The sequence below is a fragment of the Pinus tabuliformis genome, chromosome 9 (genome assembly GCF_031772625.1).
Source record: "Pinus tabuliformis cultivar Carrire ecotype Pingquan chromosome 9, CPIR1, whole genome shotgun sequence".
Classification (NCBI taxonomy): domain Eukaryota; kingdom Viridiplantae; phylum Streptophyta; class Pinopsida; order Pinales; family Pinaceae; genus Pinus; species Pinus tabuliformis.
The window spans coordinates 797338038-797351921 of NC_142307.1; the positions used below are offsets into that span (position 1 = coordinate 797338038).

Sequence of the window (13884 nt, forward strand, 5' to 3'; positions counted from 1 at the left end):
GAAGGTCAGTTTGAAGGAACTTGGTAGGTATGATGAAATAGGTAGATAAGTTGTATGCATGACAACATCTATAATAGTTTTTCCCTCTAATGGGAGAGCCACATTGTAAAGTTTTCCATAGGTGACTAACTATATGCATGAATTATGGATAACAAGATGTATGATCAAGCATTTTTATTAGGTTGATGTGATAAAATAGGAAATGATAAGTGGAGTACATTTGGTAGCCATCTTAATGAATTTATTTATAGGGTATTACCCAAGTTGGGGAATAGTAACAACATTTCCAAGTGTATCAATCAATAGAGGTTGTACTTGACTGATTTTCACTTATTGTTTCATGACTAGGACTTCACATAGAGAAACTTATCAAGTTATTTTCCCATAACATTAAAAGAGTTTGTTTCCACAGAACACCACACACTTATATTTTTCATGGACAATGATGATAGTAGTGTTTCAAATGATAGTGGAATGGCGGGCTTTCGGCGCGGCTAGGGTTTCTGCGTCACGACTGCTGTCATAGCTCTGGAGCACCACAAACTTAAACTTGCGGCTCTGTATCGGAAGGGCCAACGATTGTCGGATTGGATGGGGGCAGAGGGGTCCAGTGGGACCCCTTCGTTCAAACAAGTTCTAATGCAGAATCAACAGCAGAAGATGACAGAAGGTGTCAGGATAGCGGGGTTGAACAGCTCAATCCAGAACAATAGGAAAAGAGAGGAAAAGAAACCAATGACGGCCGATAGGACAGAAAATACAACAGGAGATAGAGACACAGAGAGGCAGAATAGTGCAGGCACTCAGGACAAAACCAAAGCTATTTCCCAGCCCTCAGAAAATGAGGATGAGGGTAGAGGAAACGACAAAGAGCCAAAACATAAACACAAAACCCCGCCGGAGAAGGAAGGGGAGTCCAGCGCGATCCCCAAAAGTAATACGGTAAACAGCAGTGCTTGTAAGCCAAAGAAAAAAGACAGCCTGCGAGTGACCATCGAGGACCCCGAAATACAGGCCTATAGGGAGCACATGGCTGAACATGCCATCATCTGCAAATTTATGGGAATATGGCCCTCCGAGAGGACCCTATGTCAATGGATAAGACAGCAGTGGAAGCCAAAAGGAGATGTGCAGCTACATCTAGGAGCCAAAGGGTTTTTCACAGTGGTCTTCACCAGCCTAGAAGATAAAGATAGGGTGTTCGAAGGTGGCCCTTATTTCTTAGCCGCAGCTGGCTTATATATGAGACCATGGAAGCCGAACTTTGTACCAGAAGGGGAATCCTTCACTCAAGTCCCGGTATGGATCAGACTCTTCTCTCTCCCCATTGATTACTGGGGTTTAACTGCCCTAAAGCAAATAGGGGATAAGTTGGGAACATTTATCAAAGCTTCAGAAGCAACCATTCAGAAAAGGTACACTACCTATGCCAGAATTTGTGTGGAGATGGATGTGTCTGGAGCACTCCATGAAGGTCTATGGCTGGAATACAGAGATGAGGAATATTTCCAAGCTTTAGACTATGAACAAATACCTTTTAGATGCAGGAAATGCCATGTGCATGGACATCTGGTAAGGGATTGTCCTTTGAATAGAAAGGAAGCAGAGGAAGACAAGACTCAAAGCAACAAAGACAGGAACAACTTCACAAAACCGAAGTCCAGACAGAGAGCCAACAGACGAAGGAACACCAAAGGAAATGTAGGCAAAAACTACTTCAGTAACCCCTTTGAGATCCTAGATCTAGATACCGACTCGGAGGCGAAAAAGAACACACTCGACGGGGAGGCAGAGCAAAAGGAACCGGAAAAATTTACAGGGGAAGGCAATGAGGAGGAGGCTTATAATAGTGAAATCCATATGCAAGACAGAACAGCGGAAACGGACGAAGAAACAGAGATGCTCACTAGTGAGGCAGGTAGTGAGGACCTGGATCTTGAAGACACCTTAGCGAAGGAAGGTATGGACCTCACGCAGCTCGTAGAAAGATGGAGAGCCAAAGGGATTGAAGCAGTACCGGAGGAAGAGATAAGGAAGGTCAGGGACCTCTTCATAGCGCGGCAGAAGGCAGTTTTTGAGAAACAGAAGAACAAGTTAGGCATAATCAAAGGAAACATCCCACATCACAAGGCAATACTTGGTAGAACCTCTGGTTCTAGGCACAAACCCCGCAGAGGACGCAAAACTGATCAGGAACACTTGCAGGAGTTAGGAGAGATATTAATCAACGCCGGTCAGATAAAGCAGCTAAGCGAGTACCCATCCTTCCCTAAATTAGTTTAAAATGAAGATAGTATCGTGGAACACAAGAGGTATTAACAGCGTAGCCAAACAGAGGCTGCTGAAAAGGCAAATGGAGAAGAACCATCCGGATTTGTTATTTCTACAGGAAACTAAGTGCAACAAAACCCTCATAGAAAAGCTACGAGTCAAGTTAGGGAAACATTTTGACGCTCTGGAAATCGAAAGCAAAGGGCGGGAAGGAGGCATAGCAACCTTCTAGGATACGAGAAGATATCAAATCCTTATGGCTGAAGCAAGCAAAAACTACCTAGCTGTGGAAATGCAACCCACAGGTATGTCCACTTCTTTCCTCTGTATAAATGTCTACAGTCCTCAACGGTTAGATGACAAGATAAACTTCCTAGCTTCTTTAAACAATTTTATAGAAAGGAACACCGGTGCCAACCTCATTTTGGGGGGAGATTTCAATATGATCACCTCCCTCCTGGAGAAAAAAGGAGGACTGAGGAAACTCAACAGGGATGGGGAAGTTTTCATAGAGTTTATTGATAATGCAAGATTGATTGATGTTCACCCCAAGAATGGTCAGTACACCTGGAACAATCGAAGGGGGGGGGAAAGGCTAATTTCTTCCAGATTGGATCGCTTCCTAATCTCGGAAAGCTTTATTTTAGATGGCAAAACAGTTGAATCGAACATCCTCCCTAGCAGTGGATCGGACCACTGGCCGATTTCTTTAGCTGTAGAACTTCAGGGAACACCGAGAAATAAACCCTTTAGGTTCGAGAAGTTTTGGATTGAGCACCCTAACTTCCTCTCCATGGTAGAAAAGTGGTGGTCAGAGCCATTAGAGGAAGCAGGTTCCAAGATGTTCAACCTGCAAAAGAAATTAAAACAAATCAAATTGAAACTAAAAGAATGGAACAGAACAGTTTTTGGTAATATTTTTCAGGAGAAAGCGATCATCGAACAAAAGCTGGAGCAAATTCACAAGGATGGGGCTGCAGGCACTAGAACTGAGCAAACCTGTGAAATTGAAAAACAGCTGACCCAAGAGTGGCACAATAGATGTAAGCAAGAAGAATCTCTATGGAAGCAGAAATCAAGAATTCAGTGGTTGAAGGAAGGGGAGCAAAATACCAAATTTTTCCACAGATCAGCCATGGACTATAAGAGCGCCAAGAAAATCCTTGAACTGAAAAACGATGAAGGGGAAATACTCAAGAATCACAGCGAGATATCAGCATCCCTGGTTGATCATTTCAGCCTCATAGCGCAGGAACCAAGGATCGACAGAGAAGCAGCAATCAAAGAAATAACTACGGTCATACCCAAGTTAATCACAGATGAACAAAACTGGGCCCTAAGAAGAACGATTACAATGGAAGAGGTCGAGGAAGCGGTCAGAAGCATGCCTAACGACAAAGCCCCCGGACCGGATGGGTTTACCATCAATTTCTATAAAGCCTGCTGGAACATAGTAAAACAAGACATATGGGAGATTGTGGAAGACTCAAGACGGTCCAAAACGATTCTCAAATCTCTAAACTCAACCTTCATCGCTCTGGTTCCTAAAGTGGAGGAAGCCAATACTCCAGACAAGTTTAGACCCATTGCCCTCTGCAATGTCATCTATAAGATCATATCAAAAGTTATAGCTAACAGGCTGAAGGCTATCCTCCCCGGCATCATCTCCCAAGAACAGTCTGGCTATGTGGAAGGAAGACAGATTCTAGACAACATCATGCTGGCCCAAGAGATGATCCATTCGCTCCACTCGCAAAAAGCAGCCGGAATGCTCATGCAATTAGATCTATCCAAAGCTTATGACAAGGTTAGTTGGTCTTACCTGGAAGCTGTTTTAAAAGCTTTTGGTTTTAGTCAACAGTGGATCAAATGGGTTGTTGCCCTTATCAGATCTCCTAGATACTCCATCCTAGTTAATGGTGCCCCCTCTGATCCCTTCAGCCCTTCCCGAGGCATCCGACAGGGGGACCCGCTATCCCCATTCCTGTTTGTTATTCTTATGGAGGGCCTAGGCAGATTAATAGCTAAGAAAAAAGAAGAGGGACTGTTAAAAGGACTGCAACCCATCAGATCTAGCCGTGCCACTACGCATCAACAGTTCGTAGATGACACCATGTTACATGGTACCCCTACAGTTAAAGAAGCGTTGGTCTTCAGAGACATTCTTAATCTTTTCAGCAAGGCTTCTGGGATGGAGATAAATTTCTCCAAATCGACCATTTTCTTCTTCAACACGCATCGGGCCATCCAATCTCATCTTTCTAGGCTGTTGGGATTTAGAATTGGTTCTCTTCCTTCCAGGTATTTGGGTGCCCCCCTAACTCTCAAACCTTGGAGAAAGAACCATTGGGAGAAAGTACTTGACAACATGGAAAGAAAATGCAAACATTGGACTAACAGGGCTCTGAATTTTGCAGGCAGGTTAATTCTTACCAAATCGGTCTTGCAGGCAATTCCTCAGTATATGCTCTCAATCTTACCGGCTCCAAAAGGAATCCTTGATCGCATGAGAAGCATCCAGCGCTCATTCCTATGGAGTGGAAATAGTGAGAAAAAAAAGTGGTCGCTGGTGGCATGGCAGAAATTATGCAGGCCTAAGAATAGGGGAGGTCTGAACTTGATTGATCCCTCAGTGGTCAACAGGATATGCGGGGCTAAAATCTGGTGGAGGTGGATTTCAGAAACTAATCTGCCATGGGCAACGATGTGGAAGGAAAAGTACAGGCCGAACAGCTCCAATCTAGATTTAATAAGGATGCAGGACATGCCCACTGGCTCTCCTATATGGAATCATGCCCAAGCCAACAGAGACATTGTTCAGGATTACAGCTTTTGGGAGATAAGGAACGGAACCCAGGCGCTTTTCTGGGAGGATGCTTGGCAACAATCTCCGAAATTGGATACCCCTCAGTTCCAAACTGTGAAACATCACTCCCAAGCCCTGGGCAATTTCAGAGTTTATCAATATTGGAACCCTACCAGTGAAGACCCGGAATGGAGGGAATGGACCACCTTCAACTCGAACCACAGCGAAGACATCCAGGATACCTATCAAGCATTAAGTCTAACTATCCTCAAAAGGAAGATCAGAATAGCTGCTGAAAATGATAGGCTCAGATGGGGACCAAAAGGCAACGAGGAATTTTCCCTAAAAGAAGCCAGAGACATCATTGAGCGGGAAGAGCAGCCGGACATTATACCCTGGATTGCTAAAGTTTGGGACAACCTGCTATGGCCGAAAATTAGAACCTTTCTTTGGCTTCTAATGCAGAGGAAAACCCTAACTTGGGAAAACCTGTTGAGAAAAGGATTTACAGGACCCTCTAAATGTCCAATGTGCCTGAAGGAAGAGGAAACTATGAATCATCTTTTCAATTCCTGTGAATGGGCATCCCAACTCTGGCAATGGATGGAAGACATTCTGGAATCGTCTGATAGGAACAGGGACTCTATTCAGGACACCATCAGCAATTGGAGAAGGAATTTCTCTAGAATTCAGAGAGTGGACAGCATATGGAAATGTTTCCCTGGCTTTATAACCTGGACAACTTGGAAAGAGAGGAATCGAAGGATCTTCATGGAGGAAGTCAGAAGCATTGAATGTGCGAAAGAATCCATCTTCACCAACATCAAGCAGCTGATACAGGTAAAAGGCAAAGCTGATACGAATGAAAAACCTACTGCTCAGGACTTGCACATTTTAAAAAGGTTTCAATTAGAAGCTTCCAACATTGAATCTTTGAGGGTAAACAGAGCTCCATCTTCTACACAAACTCAACGCTGGCTTCGCCCACCAGAAGGCAGCCTAAAAATAAATTTTGACGGAGCTTCCAGGGGCAACCCAGGCATTGCTGGTATCGGAGGAGCCATTCGGGACCATGAAGGAAATATCATCCACATCTACTGCAGGGCGCTAGGTGTTTGCACGAACAATGAAGCAGAGTTCGCAGCGCTCGAGCAAGGACTAAAGATTCTTCGAAACATGAGACGAGGAAATATCATTGTGGAGGGTGACTCTGCTTTGGCCATCTCGGCGGCTAAACGACTGGAGGCAGGAACAAAAGCCAACAAAGCCACCAAACATTGGAGGCTAGCTAAGGAAACCGAAAGCATAGAGGAGATGATAGTAGATTTGAGAGGCATAGTCTTCCAATCGGTGAGAAGAAAGGCTAATGGGTTGGCGGACTTCCTGGCAAACCATGGGGCTGACAATCTGAATACCATCACAAACAGTTGTTGGCCAGAGGTTACCTACCCAATCCTCAAGGTAACATGTGCACGGCTAGCAGCAAACGATTCAAACCAATCCTAGCCGATAATGGCTTAGACATTCGGCACCGGAGAATTGACATTGACGGTGAAGGGTACACCTGCTACCGAGTTAACGGCATGACAGGACTCACAGGGAGTAGGCTTAATTGGCGGCGGCAGGCCAGCCAAACAAGCGATCATTACAGATCGCGCTACAAAACTCAAGGCAACCGGAGGATGAACACCAGGACACCTGGAAGGAAGTCGTATCATAAAACATCAGTGACATTAATGTTTGAGGCATATCAGTCAGGGACGCTCATGGCTCAGAGCATGAAGAATTGGAAGAAGGGCAAACAGGGTCTGTCCGACGCAATTTGCTTCCATAACAGCGGCTCAGAAGGACAGCACACTTGGCAAAATGATAATTGGCTCAAGCGCAACCACACTTATTATAAGACGACCGGCATCAGCCTCGCGCGTGAGGACCTCAACCAAATTGATGGCAACAGTACTCCCACCTACAACAGACTTCAGATCGATTTCAGGAGGATCAACATCCGAAAAAGCTATAAAGCAGCGGGCTATTGCTTTGTTTTTACTACTGTGTCTTTTCATAGTGTAGATTTAGCTTCTGTGAGAGAGAGGAACTTTGGCTGGAAGAAGTATAGAGGTCTCAGGATGGATGCCAGCGGATGCCGTTGTGAAGCAGCAAATCAGGACCTGCTTGATGCGAAGCAGGGTTATGAAACTCGGGCTGCCGCCAGGAACAAGCGTAAGGTTGCGGAGCTGGAAGCTAAGGTCAAGCAAGCGGAGGCTGAGCGCACGGAGGAGGAGATTGCTGCGGAGGTTAATTGGCTAAGGGATCCGGGCACACCTTCGAAAAGGGCCACCCAATTCGTTAGGACGAAGGCCGAAAGTTGGCGAACCAAAATGCTCATAGCCAAAGCCTTGGAAACTGTGGAGAAGGAGAAGCAGAACATGGCTACTGAAGTGAACCTCACGGAGGAGCAGATGGGGAAGATCATCAGCTATAACAACTCTCTGGAAGGGCGGATCAACACAGTTCATGAAGCGGTTCAAGTTGTCAACAGGAAGCTCACCCTCCTCATCCAGATTCTGAGAGACACGGTCAATGCTGCTCCCGGTGCCTCGCAACCTGCCAAAACAGTGGCACAGGATAATGAATCCATTGAGGCAATGCAAGCCAGGATGGATTATCATATGCGGCAGATGGGGCTGGATACTGTAAGCCAGATGGGAAAATTCATCTAGCGCTGCTCCCGGGGTGGTCTTCTTCGGCTTTATATATGTCTCTGTTTCACTTAGTCTATATAATTGTCTTGTTATGTACTGTCTTAACTGTGTCGGTTGATAGGAACAAGTTCAGCTTGAGCCACCCTGCGAGGTGTGCGGGTCACAGTCTTGTTTTGGTAAATTCTCTGAGCAGAAGTTTAGATATGGGTCACTATGTTTCCCTGCTCTCGATCCGCCATAGCGGATGTTTTGTACTATATTTTGTTATATAATATAATCTCCTGACTTACACAAAAAAAAGATAGTAGTGTTTCAAACTATTTCAAAATCTAAAATATAGATACTATTTGATGAGCAAGAATCTCTTGTCCAACTTGAAGAAGGGTGAATTTACAATAAAGCAGTGCCATATACCTATGGAATGGTCTCAGAATAACCTTTCCAACCATATATCCTATGCTCCCATTCGAGCTAGGTAATTGGAGTGAAAAAATATTCAATATCCAATTGGGACATCAAAAGTTCAAAAACAACATTTCCAACAATCTTCATTTTCCAATATTTATCTTAGACATAAGTAGTCTCCCCTTGTCTTTAACATCAATAACAACAATATTTCCAACATTACACCATGGGAGCAATGCTAATACTAATACAGAGTAAGAAACTGGTTTGTTACCATATTTTCATTGATGCAGTAAGAAATTTCTCATGAAAAAGAATTATGTTCTTCAATTCAAAGTGTGAAGTGGAAACTGGGAAAATATATAGATCATCATTACTCAAATTTTGTAATTAATTAATATATATCTATATATATATATATATATATATATATATATATATATATATATATATATATATATATATATATATATATAATCCCTTTAATTACTTCTTGTTATGAAGTATTATGTAAATTGTTACTTCTTATTTCTTATTTTATTATTAATTCTTTTTTCTAATTTATTTAAACATTCAAGCTTTTAATTTATTGAGAGGAGGTGTTGTCCATCCTAGTATGGTATAGATGTTGCAATGTAATGTAATGTGAACATCTTAACTAGATGAAAATAAAATAAAAATAAAAATAACAAAATAAATATTCAAACAGTAAAATAATAATAAAAACCATCCAACGTTAAGATGGATCTAGATTAATTTATTCTATTTATAAATAAACGTTCAAAAAATTTTAATTAATTAATTAATTTTTACTCCAACAACTAATTATTATAATATTTTTGTTATATATTATCATTATAAAAATATTTTATATTACTCAATAATTATTTAATAATTATTATAATATTCAAATAGCAAAATAATAATAAAAACCAGATTCAACATTAAGATGGATCTAGAATGATTTAGTTTATTTATAAATAAACATTCACAGACTTTTAATTAATTAATAATTTACTTATGTCTATATATCTATATATATAATCCTTTAATTACTTCTTGTTATGAAGTATTGTGTAAATTGTTACTTCTTATTTCCTATTTTATTATTAATTCTTTTTTCTAATTTATTTAAACATTCAAGCTTTTAATTTATTTAGAGGAGGTGTTGTCCATCCTAGTATGGTAGAGATGTTGCAATGTAATGTAATGTGAACATTTTAACTAGATGAAAAAATAATAATAATAACAAAATAAATATTCAAATAGTAAAATAATAATAAAAACCATCCAACATTAAGATGGATCTAGATTGATTTATTCTATTTATAAATAAACCTTCAAAATTTTTTAATTAATTAATTAATTTTTACTCCAACAACTAATTATTATAATATTTTTGTTATATATTATCATTATAAAAATAATTTATATTACTCAATAATTATTATAGTATTCAAGTAGTAAAATAATAATAAAAACCAGATTCAACATTAAGATGGATCTACATTGATTTAGTTTATTTATAAATAAACATTCACAACCTTTTAATTAATTTATTTATTTTTCCTCCAACAATTAATTATTATAATATTTTTGTTATATATTATTATTATAAAAATATTTTATATTACTCAATAATTATTTAATAATTATTGATGACATTTATTTTTCTATGTTACCGCTTATTTTTAATTTATTATTTTATTATTAATTTATTTTATTTTTTTTTCCATGTTTTTAAATGTTTGACCTTGATGTTACCATATTTTCTTTGATGCAGTTAGAAATTACTCATGAAAAAGAATTATGTTCTTCAATTCAAAGTGTGAAGTGGACACTAGGAAAATATATAGATCATCATTACTCAAATTTTGTAATTAATTAATATATATATATATATATATATATAATCCCTTTAATTACTTGTTATTATGAAGTATTATGTAAATTGTTACTTCTTATTTCTTATTTTATTATTAATTCATTTTTCTAATTTATTTAAACATTCAAGCTTTTAATTTATTGAGAGGAGGTGTTGTCCATCCTAGTATGGTAGAGATGTTGCAATGTAATGTAATGTGAACATTTTAACTAGATGAAAAAAAAAATAACAAAATAAATATTCAAATAGTAAAATAATAATAAAAACCATCCAACATTAAGATGGATCTAGATTGATTTATTCTATTTATAAATAAACCTTCAAAAAAATTTAATTAATTAATTAATTTTTACTCCAACAACTAATTATTATAATATTTTTGTTATATATTATCATTATAAAAATATTGTATATTACTCAATAATTATTTAATAATTATTATACTATTCAAATAGTAAAATAATAATAAAAACCAGTTTCAACATTAAGATGGATCTAGATTGATTTAGTTTATTTATAAATAAACATTCACAACCTTTTAATTAATTAATTAATTTTTCCTCCAACAACTAATTATTATAATATTTTTGTTATATATTATTATTATAAAAATATTTTATATTACTCAACAATTATTGATGACATTTTTTTTTCTATATTACCCCTTATTTTTAATTTATTATTATTATTATTATTTTCGAAGTTTTTAAATGTTTGACCTTGATGTTACAAACCCATTTAGTTAATTAATTACTCTTTCTATAGCTAAAATCGTTATCTATTAATTGTCTCCCACAGAAAATCAAACTATAAAAATCTAAATTTTAAATATACCTATATTATTCAAACTAACTAACCTTTTATATAATAACAATATGAATATTAATTATAATAATTACTTTAAAAACCATTCATTCCAAATAAATATATGCTTCATCGTTATATTTAAAAATAAATAAGTAAAACATATATGAAGCTATGAAGCTACATGGACATCAATTCATCCCAGAGATATCGAATTTAATGCGACCAGGCTTGAAGAATGTAATGTGATCTTCTATCGAGAATAACACACTGAATGATAAAATTAATTTCATACACTGCATAATAAAGTGAGTATATGCTAAAGAATCTTTATTAAATAATATTAAATCACTGGCGGACATAAGTAATCGCGCACGCGGCGGCTTTCGAGACTCTTTATTAATTTAAGCAATAGAATAGAATGCCTAAACTACCATTTCTTCTGCTAATGTCAATGAAGGAGCTCGGAAGCTCCCTTCATTCGATCCAGCCGTGAAGAATCTTACACAACACATCGCGGGTCTCGAGACTCCTTGTTAACGTAAACAATAAAAGAGAATACCTAAACTACCATTTTTTCTGCTAATATCAATGAAGAAGCTCTGATGCTCCCTTCATTAGATCCATCCTCGAATAATCTTCATTCCGACGTACCTGCGTCCACAAAATTAGCAATATTTATCATACCGATCTATTTCTGTATGCCATAGCTACAAAAGAGCAATAGAATCCCTACTGAAATATTAGGAATATTATTGTTATTACCTGCCAAGCATCATGGTAGTGGCTTGTGGGTTGGTTCCAGGACCGTTTGTGAATGTTGAGGCATCCACAATCCTGAGACCCTCAACTCCGTTGACCTGATATTTCTGGTTAACCACATAGCCAACTTCACATCCTCCATGAAAATGCCAGATTGTGCTCAACGTATCGCGGCAGATCTGAGCCACGGCCGCATCATCCGACATGTTCTTTGGTAGCGGCTGCCCAGTGAAGTTGAAGTCATGAGTGGAATTAGCATTAAATCTATACAGAGAAGGTGAGTTGAGGAGTTTATCGATCACCCTCACGCCATGCATGCATCTCTTGAGGTCGAGAGGGTGAGAATAGTAGTTGTAACGAACAGATGGGTTGTCTCGAGGATCCTTACTACGCAGACGAAGTTGTCCTCTGGATAAGGGAAATGCCAGCTTCTCAAAAATGACTTCTCTATAAACGTTGTTTTTGTTGAAGGATAGGGTGCCATTGACGAAGGTGCTCAACGACTCGATGTAATTTTGAGAGGCTTTAAGGATACCCACTACTTGTATGGTGTAGAATTGGTGAGATAGCCAGTTTACGGATGCACGCGGGTTGTCCTGAACCCTTTGGCCTACCATGGGCGCATCTAGAACTAGAGGAATATTGAATTCTTTTAGATGTTCGGATGGGCCGATTCCGCTCAAGAGGAGCAACTGGGGACTGCCTAAGGCTCCCGCAGTAAGGATTACCTCGCCGGAGCTTGACGTTTCATTGAGGAAAGCTTGATAAGACCGACCATGGCGGTCCATGAATTCAACTCCACTGGCTCTCGGCTTCCGAGAGGAGCTATCCTTCGCTTCTGCATGATCCAATTCATTCTCAAAACACTCAATCTATATTTGCATGATCCAATAATTCATCCTCAAAACACTCAATCTAAATTTGCATGATACAATAATTCATCCTCAAAACACTCAATCTATATTCACAGATCTGTATGTAAAGCTATTATTCCAATATAGATTATAAATAATTGAAAATTACGTTAATATATTAGCAAGGAAAGGTGTGAAAAGTCAGTACTGTGGTGGAGAAATATAAAACGTAGAAACAATGTCCTGTGTTTAAATGAATTACCTTCGAAGAGAATCCTGCTGACGGTAGCATTGAGAAGGACTACGATATTGTCGGGATTGGCTGACCTCAGAAGATCTGCTGTCGTGTGTCTTTTGCCTTTGCTGTCAAATGTGGAGGCGCTTATCTTGGTTCCATCCTGTTGTGGTAAAAACACAACCCCCCATTATTGATGTGTTCACTTCAATTAATGGGGACCCTTTCTATAAAAATTTGGCTAAACACCTTTTAGGATTTTTATTTAGTTGATTGCCCTACGCTTTTGTTAATTTTTCGTTTTCCTTGGATTCTTGTTTGATTGCTCTGTTATAATCGATTTTTTATAAGCTTCCCATTGACGCTTGTTTCGCCTCATTTGGTCAACCGATTTGAAAATGGCACTCCTTTGAAGTCTCATCATTTGTCTAGCCTGGGTTAAAAAACACATAAAATGTACAATATTGCATTTTGTAAATAAATTAGTTCAATAAGGCATTCATTATAAATATTAACCCATAGCGAGTTTTTACTAACATTTTTCATTTTTAGTTATGCAGCCAAATCATTAATTATCGAGATTTTAAGAAATTCACTCCAATTTCCAAATCAAATCTTAAATCTCGAAAACCAAAACATTCAAGTGGCTGTAGTTTATTTTTATTTTATTTTTCAAGTGGCTGTAGTTTAAACAATTTCACAGCTTAACTAAATTTCATTTTAATAAAATCAAAATAAAAAATAATATTAAATCTTAATTTAATTAAATTAATATATAATTAATTTAATTAAATTAAAATTTAATATATATAAAATATATATATAAAACTTATTTCGCAATCGGGAGATCGCGTCGGAAGTTTTATTGAACGTATTTTAAAAAAAAACCCCGACACCACACTTTCCCCGATCGCCGATACTCCATACCCCCGATCACCGATTAAACAAAAGTCTTTTATATCACATCGGAGATAAATTGGTTTTCGCATCGGGATTTTGTATTGTTTTAAAAAAAAAACCCCGACATCACACTTTCCCCGATCGCCGATACTCCATACCCCCGATCGCCAATGCGATAAGGCAAACATTCATTTTATGCTCATGGGTTAATTCGATTGTTTTTTGAAATGGTTTACGTTACCATATCACGACACTTTAAA

At 38.2% G+C, this 13884-nt stretch overlaps 2 protein-coding genes across 2 annotated transcripts; one reads left to right on the forward strand and one right to left on the reverse strand.

Moving 5' to 3' along the window:
• Window positions 1-3406: 3406 nt before the first annotated feature.
• Window positions 3407-6583, forward strand: LOC149151159 (uncharacterized). The gene has a single exon (XM_089443076.1). It carries the CDS (start codon window positions 3407-3409, stop codon window positions 6581-6583), a length of 3177 nt encoding a protein of 1058 aa, XP_089299202.1.
• A 4400-nt stretch (window positions 6584-10983) lies between these two features.
• LOC149151160 ((R)-mandelonitrile lyase-like) lies at window positions 10984-13649 on the reverse strand. The gene is made up of 4 exons (XM_089443077.1): window positions 13626-13649; window positions 12752-12887; window positions 11639-12473; window positions 10984-11527 (listed from the first exon to the last, which is right to left on the reverse strand). Exons 1-4 carry the CDS (start codon window positions 13647-13649, stop codon window positions 11491-11493), a joined length of 1032 nt encoding a protein of 343 aa, XP_089299203.1. The 3' UTR covers window positions 10984-11490.
• Between the last annotated feature and the right edge of the window lie 235 nt (window positions 13650-13884).